This window comes from Acanthochromis polyacanthus, chromosome 16 (genome assembly GCF_021347895.1).
Source record: "Acanthochromis polyacanthus isolate Apoly-LR-REF ecotype Palm Island chromosome 16, KAUST_Apoly_ChrSc, whole genome shotgun sequence".
Lineage (NCBI taxonomy): Eukaryota > Metazoa > Chordata > Actinopteri > Pomacentridae > Acanthochromis > Acanthochromis polyacanthus.
Window position 1 is genome coordinate 21,559,625 of NC_067128.1, and position 14,127 is coordinate 21,573,751.

The 14,127-nt window shown below is 38.3% G+C and overlaps 1 protein-coding gene across 2 annotated transcripts in view; it reads left to right on the forward strand.

Moving 5' to 3' along the window:
• lama2 (laminin, alpha 2) overlaps positions 1 to 14,127 on the forward strand; it is a 351,505-nt gene that overhangs the window by 160,622 nt on the left and 176,756 nt on the right. For both annotated transcript variants that reach the window (XM_051960749.1, XM_051960750.1), the window contains exons 19-20: positions 2,869 to 2,996; positions 7,978 to 8,064. In XM_051960749.1, the coding sequence (XP_051816709.1) occupies positions 2,869 to 2,996; positions 7,978 to 8,064 (215 nt within the window). The remainder of the gene's footprint in view (positions 1 to 2,868; positions 2,997 to 7,977; positions 8,065 to 14,127) is intronic.

A 14,127-nucleotide genomic window follows, 5' to 3' on the forward strand; every position in this document is an offset into this window, starting at 1 on the left:
ATGTTTCATTATAGATGAGGATGATGCTGGGATGTGTCAGAGGGCGTCACGTCCTCAGATAAAGACGACAGACAGACAGGCAGGGAGGCTTTCTCTCTGACTCACACACACACACACACACATACACATACACAGAGAGGAAGACAGTTTGACACAAACTCACTCACAAACATGCACATAAACAACCACACACATCTCCCGTATACATATTCATACACAGTGACAGGCAGACAGATGCACACACCTCCTCCCTGAGGACTGTGATTTCTGGCTATCATTGAATGACTGAATGATGCCATGATCCTATAGGTTAACACAGTGAATATATGTCAGAGTGTCTTCCAGCGGTGAAGAGGTGTTTGATCTAAGATGAAACTGGAACATAATTGACACATGCACGCACACACACACACACACACACACACACACACACACACACACACACACACACACACACACACACACACACACACACAAACATGTGCACGTAGACAGCAACATGAAGCTGCAACTGTTGCTCAAGCGGACATATGACATCAAAGAAAAGAACAAGACCGACAGTCGAACTTTTCCAGTGGAAAGAGCACAATCTTTAAATTATTGGTAAAATGACCCCAAACATTTTTAATCCTGAAATGTTGAAAATTTCATTGTAACTCTTTTGGGCAGTTTTGACATGACTGCATTTATAGTATATGTGCGAGTCGGGGCAGGGCAGGAAGGCAAGGCCGTCAGAATGAGAGAAACATTATCAATAATAATAATAATAACGGATTAGATTTATATAGCGCTTTTCAAGGCACTCAAAGCGCTTTACAATGAATCCATTATTCATTCACTCTCTGGTGGTAAACTACATATGCCCTGGGGCAGACTGACAGAAGCATGGCTGCCAATCCGCGCCAATGGCCTCCGACCACCACCAACATTCATACACAAGTGTGAGTAGCAGCACTGGAGGAAAGGTGGGTAAAGTGTCTTGCCCAAGGACACAACAACACATGACTAGGACAGAGTGGGAATCGAACCGCCGACCCTTTGATCATTGGATGACCCGCTCTATCACCTGAGCCACAGCATTCATAGAATCATTATCATCAGTGGTATTGTTTCACTGGAAGGAGTGAATCTGGGGTTGTTGTCTTGGTTTTAGTTAAATAAATATATGACCAGTCACTCAGAAACTAGATTCACACTCGACATGCTATTGGTGGGCAACCTATATGTGTAATGTCAATCTTTATGTTAGCCAGGATGACAAAGGAGTCTAAATAACATTCAGAACAAAGAATTTTATTAATGATCATATTAATGTTTCAGCAAATAATGCTGAAAAGCAATCACAGCTATTCATTCCTTTTCGTTCCTAGTTTTGTAGGAAAAAAAATATTTTAAGTTGTGCTGATTCTAAAGTATGGGCCTGGGATGTTTTTGCATGGAGTTTGCATGTTCTCCCTGTGTGTGGGTTTTCTCCGGGCACTCCAGCTTCCTCCCACAGTCCAAAAATATGCTGAGGTTAATTCATCCATCCATCCTCTATATACCGCTTTATCCTCACTCGGGTCGCGGGGGGTGCTGGAGCCTATCCCAGCTGACTCGGGCAAAGGCAGGGGACACCCAGGACAGGTCGCCAGTCTGTCGCAGGGCTACATACATAGACGAACAATCACACTCGCATTCACGCTGAGGTTAATTGATCACTCTAAATTGCCCATAGGTGTGAATGTGAGTGTGATTGTTTGTCTGTATATGTAGCCCTGCGACAGACTGGCGACCTGTCCAGGGTGTCCCCTGCCTTCACCCGAGTCAGCTGAGATAGGCTCCAGCCCCCCCATGACCCTAGTGAGGATAAAGCGGTGTATAGAGAATGGATGGATGGATGATTCTAAAGTAGATAGACAGCCTAGTCATTGGTAAAACTGGGTATTACATGTGTCATAGCAGCAATATGTAATGCAAAACCTGAACCATGTCATACCTTTGACCACCTTTTTAATGCTGCTTTCTGCCTGGTAATAAGATATTTTGACAGTATTTTGTATTTTGACTTAATAACAGCAGGTCTTATTTGGTAAAAATATATCAACAAAGATCTGTTACTATTATTGCACTGCTGTAGCCCCCCAAGTATGTTAATTTTCACCTCGAGTAGCACCAGTTATACCAAAATAGAGCAGGTCTGTTTGAATCCTACACAAGCAATTAGCTGCAAATGAGCAACATTTGTGGCTCACTATTCACCTGCTCTTCTACCAGTTTGTGTTCAGAATTTTGTAAATTACACTGAAGGTGATGCAATATCAACAAGTAACGCACTCAGAGAATGCTGTACTCTGCCAAGGCTCAGTCATTGTGTGAAATGTGAATGAAATCTTTAAACAGTTTGTGGTCCACAGCAGTGGATTTGTAGTAGGACTGCAATCATGTGATCATCAAGCAGGCAGCTGACGTAGTGTTCACTTGTAGTCATAGTTACAGTGATGCTGTGAAACTTCTTCTTCTCGCAATTATACAGAAATCTTTAACAAATCCGTGGGTCCAGACTGTAAACTCCATCGCTGCCAAAATCTAATCCGTTGGTCCTGGTGTCATTTCTGACCTTCCCTGAAAATTTCATCCAAATCCATTCGTTCGTTTTTGAGTAATGTTGTTAACAGACAGACAAACAGATGGGCTAACCAACGCCAATCGTCACGTCTTTGGCGCGTTCCTTGTTAGAGTAATTATCAGTGTGTGCAATGCAATGATTTAACAAAATGCATTTTTGTTTTGATGAGTTTTTACCATAACAGAACATGCTTAGTGAATCAATTAGGCAACCTATTTGCTAGATAACTGGATGAACTTGGACCTTTTTGTCTCCTCCAGGACTGTATCCACAACACAGCTGGCCCCCACTGTGACACCTGTCTACCTGGTTACTATGGCAATGCCACCCATGGGTCACCTGAAGACTGTCAGCCCTGTGCCTGCCCACTCAGTCTTCCTAGCAACAAGTAGGTTCTGACGACCCAGGGGTTAATGCTGCCATGACAGCACAATTTAATCTAACATTTCAGTCTACCACTGCTTACCCCTATGACTCTGTGGCCCCTATTTCTCTCCATTGAAAACCTCTCTCCATAATCCTCTCTCCTCTGCTGTTCTCTCCTGACACTCAGTTTTGTTTTTCCGGTCTTAAGAGGCTATCACCACAGCTAGAGACTTCATCACCAAGGGTAGGAATGTAATTGTAGTGACATTAATAGAAATATCATCACCACAGGTAGACGCATTCACTAGAAGTAGAGAAACATCATCCCTGTGGGTGGAAATGTCATCGTAGTCATCAGAATCAGCATAATTGTGGCTGGAAAACTTAACACAGTAGAAAGCGCAAACCTCGCACAAGTCTTTAAATAATTTTAAACCCTCTACCATACGTTTTCTCTTATATGAAAAGGTGCTCATGCTGTGTCTACATCACAGGCTTAAATCACAGTTTCTTAGACTGCACAAACTACTTTCTGAGGAAAGCAAAAATAGTGTCACAGTCTAAAACATAAAGAAATGTATGAACACATATGTTGTGAAACCCAAACTCATGTCTTGTTCACAGTCCAAAAACATGCTGAGGTTAGGTGGTGATTCCAAATTGTATATAGGTGGACCTGGGAGAGGATAAAGCAGTGTGTAGATAGTGAATGGATGGGTGGATGTCTTGTTCAGGGTCAAGTATATTCTAAACTGCTCTTTAAATTACATGCAGCTTGTTCGCTGAAAGTTCCCCACGTCAACACATAGTAAACACGTTTGTTAAAAGAAAGCATGTCATTTAAAAACCGTTGGGCTGTGAGAATTTGACCCACACAGTCTGGCATGTGTCTCAGATGCAGCCCAGTTAAGTGACACTGGCCTATTTTCCCAGTAGTTCATACAGAATACATGCAGACACTGATGGCCAGTCATGCAGAAAATGTTATTAATTTATTGGTTGACCTGTGTTGCCCTTTAGACTCTTTAATTCATAGATTATCAAGTCCTGCCTTCATATCTTCGTGAACTTGTCCCTGTTTGGTGGCGTGGTAACTTAATGAAATGTACACTAAAAAAACTGAAGTCAAATGGTGACTAAAGTCTACAAATAGTGCTATGCTAGTCATCTGAGATGGGACTTGAACTTCTGTCTGAATACTGAAAGTCTGATGATTTACAGCTCCACCAGCCTGTCCAATGCAGGAATATAATTGTGATAGAAAGTCATGGCTCTGCTACGTAGCATGTGGTGATCAGTCCCTTCTTACCCACATGTGTGGGAATGATGTGCACTGATAACACTCCTTAAATGTTGTGATAACATTCAAAATTAGTCAGCAGACATAGCTCAGAAATTAAAAATAATTGTAAATGCTAGAAATGCATTACCTCAGACAGCTGGTATATAATGGTTGGTTTGGTTAGCAGTACTGTACTTAGCAGCAATTAAATCAGCAATCATAAACAACTCTAGTGGAAATTATACTAACAAATTAAGGTTCAATAAAGACTTTTTGAAAGTGGTGGATAAAATATTTCTATGATAGCTTGCTTGGCTTCAGATCTGACAAAATTACTGATGTAACACTGTCTGTTAAACTTTAGGGCCAAAAAATAGTTGCTGTGCTGGGACTGTAATGGTTGCTACTGGCAACGAAATCTCTGTTTCTGTTGTTTCTGGTAGAACTGGTCCGATTAGTGGAAACAGTGTATAAACATACACTACCATTTAAAAGTGTGGGGTAACTTATTTTTTTTCGGTAAAGATAACATTAAATTAATCAGAAATACAGTCTAGCAATTGTTAATGTGGTAAATGACTATTGTAGTGGAAAATGGCTGATTTTTCATGGAATATCTCCATAGGGGTACAGAGGCCATTTCCAGCAACCATCACTGTTGTATTCTAATTGTACATTGTGTTAGCTAATCATGTTGAAAGGCTAATTGATGATTGGAAGACCCTTGTGCAGTTATGTTAGCACATGAATAAAAGTGTGAGTTTTCATGGAAAACATGAAATTGTCTGAGTGACCCCAAGCTTTTGAATGGCAGTGTATATTAAAAATTACAAAAATATTTACCTCTCTTATCATAGATCTGCAGTTTCTCCAAATGGCCAGAGAGAGCTGCTGCATATATGTGTGATATTACTAGCATGAGTAGACACAAACAAACATGTACACATGCATACACAGGCAGCAGCAGCTGAGAATTTTCATGCACTCATGACATGTCATGTCCAAAACCCTAAGAGCTAAAGAAAGACACAACTCTCTCGCTCACCCCTCCCCTTCTCTGCCTCCCTCTACCCCCAGCAGTAATAATAGCTCAAAGGTGCCATGCCTTTCAACCCCTCAAAATAGCCATGCAGTCTCTAATGTTCACAGAGGCTCGTCACAAAAAATAGCCCTTCAGATTGTTCCAGTTATCGGTCATGTGTAAGTGCTTATGAATATCTCATGAAGTGCTTTCCCTATTAGTGTCAGCAAAAGATGCATGGTGCTGATTTACACGGAATCAATAGAAATCAGTTTAGATGTTGAATGCTGTTCCTATTATTTACAGCCAGGCTTAATTACTGTACTGCCAAGGACACTAATTTAGACTTTTCTGTAAGTCAATGATTTAGATTTTTATCTACTTAACAAATTTCATTGACATTTAGTGTAAGATCTCAGTCCATTATCTATCCATACATCCCATCATCATTTCTACCTACAGTGATTTATCCTGCCTTTGATTTTAATTTACAAAAACAACTTTCTTCACCACTTACACAAAATACATCCAAAATTCTACAGAACATAGTTACTGATTTATTTACTTTTCATATTCCCCAACTCTTTCTTCATGGTGTCTTTATGGTTGTAATTATATTCCATCATATTAAGTATTGTACGCAAATGTAGACAGCATATGTAGAGTTGCAGATTTGATGTTGATTTATGATAGAGCTGCAAAAAATGACTATTTTAGTTGCTTATTAATCTATAGATTATCTTCTCGATTAATCATATGGTCTTTAAAATGTAAAAAAAAAAAAGAAGTAAAAATGTTAATCAGTGTTTTTAAAACTCTCAAATGATGTCCTGAAATGTGCTGTTTTGTCTACAATCCAAAGATATTTAGTTTAATGTCAAAGGAGGAGACGGACAAGAAAAATATTCAGACTGACTTAAAATCTTAAACAAAAAAATTTAATTACATTTAAAATATATATATTGATATAGGCATTGATTTAATCATTTACAACTACTCAATTAATACATATTTAAATAGTACATGTTGTGCTCATGAGTGTGAATTGTTTGAAATTTGAAATTTGTACAACTAATCCTTGTAAAAATAGATTTTCTTCAAAAATCTGTATGTTTGTTTAATATTATTTTCTCTGAAAAATAAACATATCTGAGTTTAAAATACAAATTTCTCATCCACAGAATAAAACAAATGCACCGGATTCTGTAAAAATGCTCAGTTGTGACCAACATGACAAGAATTGAACGAGTTTTCAAGTAAACTGCAAGCAGTGTTTCCGGAAAGCAGAGACGAGACGACAAGAGAGACTAAGAGTAAAATAAAACATTCTGGATCAATATAACAAATGCAGCCCGGCTCAAAAATGGTATACACAGGAGCTACTTCTCAATAAGTTGTTGGAAAATATATTTTTCTTTCTAGAGTAAAAAGACAGAGTTGTGTAAAAAACATAGAAATTGTAGAAATTGTAATGATGGTAAACATCTACGTACATTACCATTCAAAAGTTTGGGGTCACTTACAAATGTCCTTATTTTTTTGAAAGAAGAGCTGTTTTTCCATGATGACAACATTAAATGAATCAGATATACAGTCTCGACATTGTTAATGTGTTGAATTACTATTCTAGCTGGAAACGACTGATTTTGAATGAAATATCACATAGGGGTACAGAGGAACATTTCCAGCAACCATCAGTCTTGTGTTCTAATGCTACATTGTGTTAGCTAATCATGTTGAAAGGCAAATTGATGATTAGAAACATATGTTAGCACATGAATAAAAATGTGAGTTTTCATGGAAAACATGAAATCGTCTGGGTGACCCCAAACTTTTGAGCGGTGGCATATAGGTGGACACTTGGAAAAATATGCACGTGGATCCCTTTTTTATTTTAGATTCTATAAAGTAAACAAGCAATTCAGCTTTCTTTATGTCTTCTTGCCATTTATGACATTTTATGGCTCATTCAGCAAAAGACTTTTTTTTTGAGTCCCCTTTCTTTCTCACCATGGTTGTTTCCATTAGTAATGACAGTTTCCATACAGGTGCAAGTCCTTATATTAGAGTGAAAAAATGAGCTCACAGTGAGGAAAAATGTGCCATCAGTAATTAACACCTTGCAACTGCTTTGGGTTCAGATAAGTACAACTGGTTTTGTACAGACACAACTGAGTTAATACAACAACAAAAAAAAAACAATCATTTTCACGTTTTTGTTTGTCAAGCAGGCTTATTTGTAACTCGCCAGCTCGCAAATTAATGAACTAGTCAGACAGCTAGTGAGTCAGTCTGCGGCATGGAACCCAAGCCAGCAAAACTATCTTTGGTTTATGGAAGTGGGAGGGTGACAGAACGCGGGTAAGAGACTATCACTTTTCTCTGTCTCTCTCTCAGGTCATTTAGACTGCAGTTTCCAGAGAGGGAGAGTGTTTTCAAAATTGGGAGAGTCTTAATGTACAGAAGTTCATGTATGTGTGTGTGTGAGAGAGGAAATATTGTAAGTGTCAGATTGTGAATGTAAGCAGGGAAAAGTGAAAGCAGGGACCCAGGGGTGTGTATGAGAAGACAAACAATGGCCTTAACTCGCCTCTGTCTTCTCTTCTTCCTCTTGCCTTTGTCTGCACTGGGACAACGCTACCGAACTCATCAACAACTTCAACAACAACCACAACAACGTCGCCATGGGAACCATAATAGCTTCAGTCCCACCTGCCACTTAGGTGAAGGAGGAGAGCTGCTGTGCGACCGCTGTCAGTCCGGCTACACAGGACCTCGTTGTGACAGGTAACAGTCAGTCAGAACACATAACAAGCATGAAAAATGATGCTTTCACACAGACAAACATTAAATCACTGAATTCATCATTGTTAGAAATGCACATTCATGTATCTCTTTAATTCAATTCAGTTTTTCCAATTTACCAGCATTTACATATCATCAGGAGCCATTAACTACTAAGTATATTTCATGATCTAACTGTGGCATCAATACTGAAGCAACTACATTATTTGAAATGTGCATAGACATTTGAGTGCATGCTCGTTGTTTTCATTGCTAGAACTATCTAAATAAATCACGCTTATAGTCAGCTGTTACCAAATGCCAATGGAGACTGCTGCTCATTAGCTATTTTCTGAGTATTATATGTCTCATTGTCCATCCCTCTTTCTGTCCGTAGCACATTTTGAGTTGAGTGGCATTTGTGTTCCATTAGCTGTGGGCTTCTTTACCAACTCAGAACTAATGAGAAATCTTTCTGTCTGGATGCTAGTCTTGTTAAAACTTCAGGCTATGCTGTCAGGTGATGACGCACACTGAGTAAATATAGTCCTTTCACCACCAAGGCTGACTGAAATACAACACATTCAGGCTCTTTTGTATTGAGCTGAAACTGCAAATATCTGAAATTCTGACTTGTTGTGAATAGTCTTCTGTATCTTTTAGTTTTTCGGAAAATATAATTAATGTCAAAGTTACTGTGCTTTATTTTTTTAAAAATTCAAAGCTTCAAAAAACCTCACACAAAGCCTTGTGCTCATTTTTAAAGGATTGAATAGGTTTCATTAAGGGCTTATATGTAGATCTTCAGTGATATGTTTAGCAGAAAAGCTACTGTCAGAAGACATAAGAGATAATATTACTCACTGAACATCAAATACACTACCCTCACCAGTTCCTAGAAAGCTAATGGTTGGTTAATCATTTACTAATGCTTTATGGATTAACCTTTGGGTAGCCAGGTTGTTTAACAAAACCCTTTGATAATTGTATGACAAATATGAATTCTTGCTAACTGATATCACATACAATGCCATGCAAAAGTATTTGCCCCTCTACAGAAATGTTTAATTTTGCATGTTTCTTACACATAAATTTTTCAGATCTATAGAAAGAAAAATGCTATCCAGCCCACATTGCCCTATGTGAAGCTATCAGTCTACCAAATGACCATATTCATTGGGCAGCTCGGTTCGGTTTCACCAGCTACACCCATATATAATTACTGCCAGGCTTGTTGAATGGAAACATCACTAATTGGAACCTGTTTGGCATTGTGAAGAAGCTAAAGGGTCTCAAAAGCAGCACTTGATGCTATGTTCTAAAGAGATTCAAGAACAGATGAGAAAAGATGTAGTTCTTTCCTGACTGACATTTATCAGTCTGGAAAGAACTACAAAGTCATTGCTAAGGCTCTGTGACTGAAGAGAACCACAATGAGAGACATTATCCACAAATAGAGACGCATAAACATCTTATCCAGGAAGTCGCAAAAGAACCCAGATGAATATCAAAAGAACTCAAGACCTCATTGGCCTCAGTTAAGGGTCATCTACATGATTCCACAATAAGGAAGACACATCTATGGGAGAGTAGCAAGGCACAAACCACTCCTGACCAAAAAGAACATAAAGGTTTGTCAAGCATTTAAAAAAAAAAAGACATATGGAGATTAGCTCCAAGACTTTTGGGATAACATCCTGTGAACCGATGAGTCCAAGGTGGAACTTTCTGGGTGTGTTCCACAAGAACAACATCATATCAGCAGTGAAACATGGTGGTGGTAGTGTGATGGTTTGGGGCTGCTTTGCTTCCACAGGACTTGGACGACTTATCATAATTGATGGAGCCATGAATTCTGTTCTTTATCAGTAAATCCTCCTGGAGAATATCAACCATCAGTTCATGACCTACAGCTCAAACACAAATGATTTATACAGCACGACAATGACTCAAAGCACGCAAGAAAGTCCACCTCTGACTCAGAAACAACTAAATTAAGGTTTTGGAGTGGCCAACTCAAAGTCCAGAGTTCAATTACATTCAGATGCTGTAGTAAGACTTTAAAAGGGCAATTCATGCTAATAAACCATCTATTGTGGCTGAATTAAAACTATTCTGCAGAGAAGAGTCACTTAAAATTCCTCCATGGTGATATAAAAACTGATCACAAGCTGTAACAAACATTTAACTACAGTTGTTGCTGCCAAGGGACCAACCAATTTGTGAGCTTTCTCTGTCAAATAAGAAATAATTATAAATATTAGTTTGATGGTCTGACACATTTATGTGTGAGAAATATGCAAAAATAGAACATTTCTGTATTAGGGCAAATAGTTTTGCATGGCAAACGCTAATTAATTAATAAGCAATCATAGGTTTCTTAATCTGTGTCAGTTATTAATTCTGAAGTTTCCAATATTGTTAATGACAGATCTATAAAGTTTAAAACATGAACAGTGTAATATAGCAACAAGCTACACAGCTAATAAATCACAGTGGCCTATTATAGAATGGTATGTATCAAACCAGTAGCTTTATAGTCATCATACTGGATGTAAAGGATACTGACAAGACTCTAATCAAACTAGGGCTGGCGGGGAATCACTAACACAAATGTTTATGCCCCTGACCATCTTTCCATCCATCCATTCATCCATCCATTCATCCATTATCTATACACCGCTTAATCCTCATTAAAGTCACGGGGGCTGGAGTCTATCCCAGCTGACTTAGGGTGAAGGAAAGGGACATCCTGGACAGGTCACCAGTCTATCGCAGGGCTACATATAGAGACAAACAATCACACTCACATTCACACTTACGGACAATTGAGAGTTACCAATTCACCTGAGCATGTTTTTTGGACTGTGGGAGGAAGCCAGAGTACCCGGAGAAAACCCACGCATGCACAGGGAGAACATGTAAACTCCATGCAGAAAGATCATAGGCCCAGGCCAGGACACAAACCGGGGATCTTCTAGCTGCAAGGCGACAGTACTAACTACCAAGACACTGTGCAACCTGCTCCTGACCAACATTTTAAAATAAATATATTGTATATGCAGCCTTAGCTGTCTCTTTTATAGTTTGTTAATTTAAGATTTTTGTCACTGACGACAGAATTACTGTCAATACGTTAATGTATACTAGATACTATGTCAACTGCTTTGATGTGTTTATCTTAAAATCTTTTCCCATTAAAGTATAAACATCCATATATGTTTTTAGTGAAAGTAGCAGATGAAAATGCTTAATAGCGGATGAAAATGCTTTTGCAAGCTGGTTACAGATTAGAATTCTGTTTTGCAATTTCAGTTAGTGTTTGTTGGGTATCTACATAGACATTTATTGTTATTGTAATTTAAATATCACGCTTTATGACTATGGAGATGAAACAATGTGCACAAAATATTTTTTCAGCTGCGGTAATTGTTGCTCCTTGTGAACATGAAACCTCAGCTCACTGCCCTGCATAGTCTGAATGCTTCGCCATGCTGTCCATAGCTGAATGTCTCTGTCTGCCTTTTAGTCTTTTTATAAACCTCATTTGCTACTGGAAGGCAAACTGACTCATTGTCATTTGATTGGCTGCTGAAAAGAAGCGACAGTAAAGGAGAAAAATAAATGGCAAAGATTTGGTGATAATATATGTATTTCTGATACATCGTACACAAGTATGATCTGGTAGAAAAAGGTTTACCCCAAAACATATTTAAGAATGCAGTTTGGTTTTAAAGTAGCATGATTATGGGAGACAGTGCTGTTACTATACATTTGCTTGTGCTGGTCCACTGAATTCTGCACTGTTCTTTATGCCTTCCTAGTTTTCGCACCACCCATAATCTAGAGTAACACCACTGGAGGTGGCTGTTTGTTGGCTTAGAGGTTTGGTGGTGGAAAATTAGAGTATATTAGTCCATAGTTACATGTCTTCTCAGTTTTGCAACATTCTAAAGCATAACCAGGTACCTTTGAGTGTTTGTGCCTGTTTGTTTATTTCAGTCTCTATGTGTGTGTGAATGTTTATACTGTGTGTGCAGCTGAATATACAGGATGCATCTGTGCATACATTATTATGTTCACGTGTAAGTGCTGTTCCGATACCACTGGAGCCTGCAGTCAGAGAAAGTTAGCAGCTCTTTGCTAAAGTGGAGAGAAATAAAGAGAGCTGTATTGACTCAGAACACATCGAAGCTGATGTAATGTAAAATAATATTTTTTATTAGTAATGACAGTATTAAAGAGGTAATCAGCAGTTGGTGTTTCTTGCTCTATTAGTCTAATTGATACCTGCTATGCACTACCTGCCATTACACTTCATTATCTCCAGTGCTTTTGTTGTTGTTAGTGGTAATTAATTGTAATGTGCCAATTTGTCTGTGTTATGGACTTTAACAAAATAAGCTACTCTATTCCTCCCATGCTAATAGACTATCCACTCACCGCTAAGTGATTCTGCTTTTCAATTTGCAGTACATAAACAGCCATTTAGAATATAGCTGAAAGCTCTTTAATGCGGCTGCTTAACAAATATGTCAGCTAAAACACTAAGACTCACTAGCTGCTATTTAGGATTTTCCAGTATGTTCAGATGTCATCTGTCTTGCAGATGTGATTTTTTTTTAGTTGCATTTAGTTAGATTTAGGTGACTTAATGCAACTAGCTGCTGATATGATAGATATGATGTACTTTAATTGATCACAATTTCATCTAGACAACAGGAGATTTATAATGAGGATTACAGTTAATGCTAATGTCACTTTATTTGTTGATATTAATGTTAGCAGCCTTGCAAATGACAGTAATTCTACGTGAAGCATCAGTAAAGAGGGACCTTTTTAATTTGATGAAATCTCTAATATAGCCATCACAGAAGTTTTTAAAAGAAATCTCTTTTCAAGCCTGGCAGGTGCTCAATATAAAACATTCAACAACAAGTAAAGCACTCAGAGAGTGTAGTACTCCGCAAAGGCTGCTCAGTCGTTGCATGATTTCTTATGGCTGAAATCTTGAAAAAATTCATGACAGAAATCTCTTCACCATAGAATGTGGCCATTTAAAATAGATGTATCCCCAAACAAAATGACCTTGCACTGAGCACAGGTGCGTGTTATACACGTGTACGTTATGATTACATGACCTAAAAATGTAGTGGGTGGCAGGAATTGAGGGACTCAGAAACATCCCTACAATTTAATCAATTGTTCCGTGATTTTGTTTCCAATGGGATAAGTCCGCAGCGGTCTATTTGTTGTATGATCACAATCATATGATTATTAGCAGGCAGCTGACGTAGTGTTCACTTGTTGTCATAGTTACAGTGATGGTGTTGGGTGCTATCTTGCAGTGATACAGAAATCTATAACAGATCCGTGGATCCAGACTATAAGCTGCATCACTGCCAAAATATAATCACTTGGTCCATTTTTGACTTTCTTGAAAATTTCATCCAGACGTGTTTGTCCATTTTTGAGTAATGTTGTGAACAGACAGACGGACGGACGGACAAATGTACGCCGATCAGCATAAAACTATGCTGTTCCTTGATGGAGTAACAAGACCAACAATGATGAAGTATTCGGGGAGAGCATGTCACTTGTCAGCAGAGCATTCGTTCAGTATTACTAGTAGCAGATATATTGTCTATTTTGGGTTTGTCTTTTTAGTGCCTTATGAAAATGTAAAACTTGGGGAATAATTGGATATAGTGCAATTTTTTAAGAACTTTCAAAAACTATCCATAGTCAAAATACACATGTGAGCTATCAGCACTTAAAATTCTAAAGTTATTTACATAATTTGTTTTGTGTGGGTGTAGTTTGATGGGACTGACAGTGCCCTGGTAACAGAAGCGACAACACAGAACTGTCTATTGGACACCTCACATGAAGGAACTAAAATGCTTTCAACTTTGACAGAATTGTTTATGTATGACTCCATTGCCTTGAGTAAAAAGAAGCAGAAGTTGACTTTAAAGTACAAGTAATGCTCCACTAGTTTTGCATGTTGGCTTACAGGTAGACAGCTGTATATTTGTAATGTTACGGATTTCAATATTTCGAGTG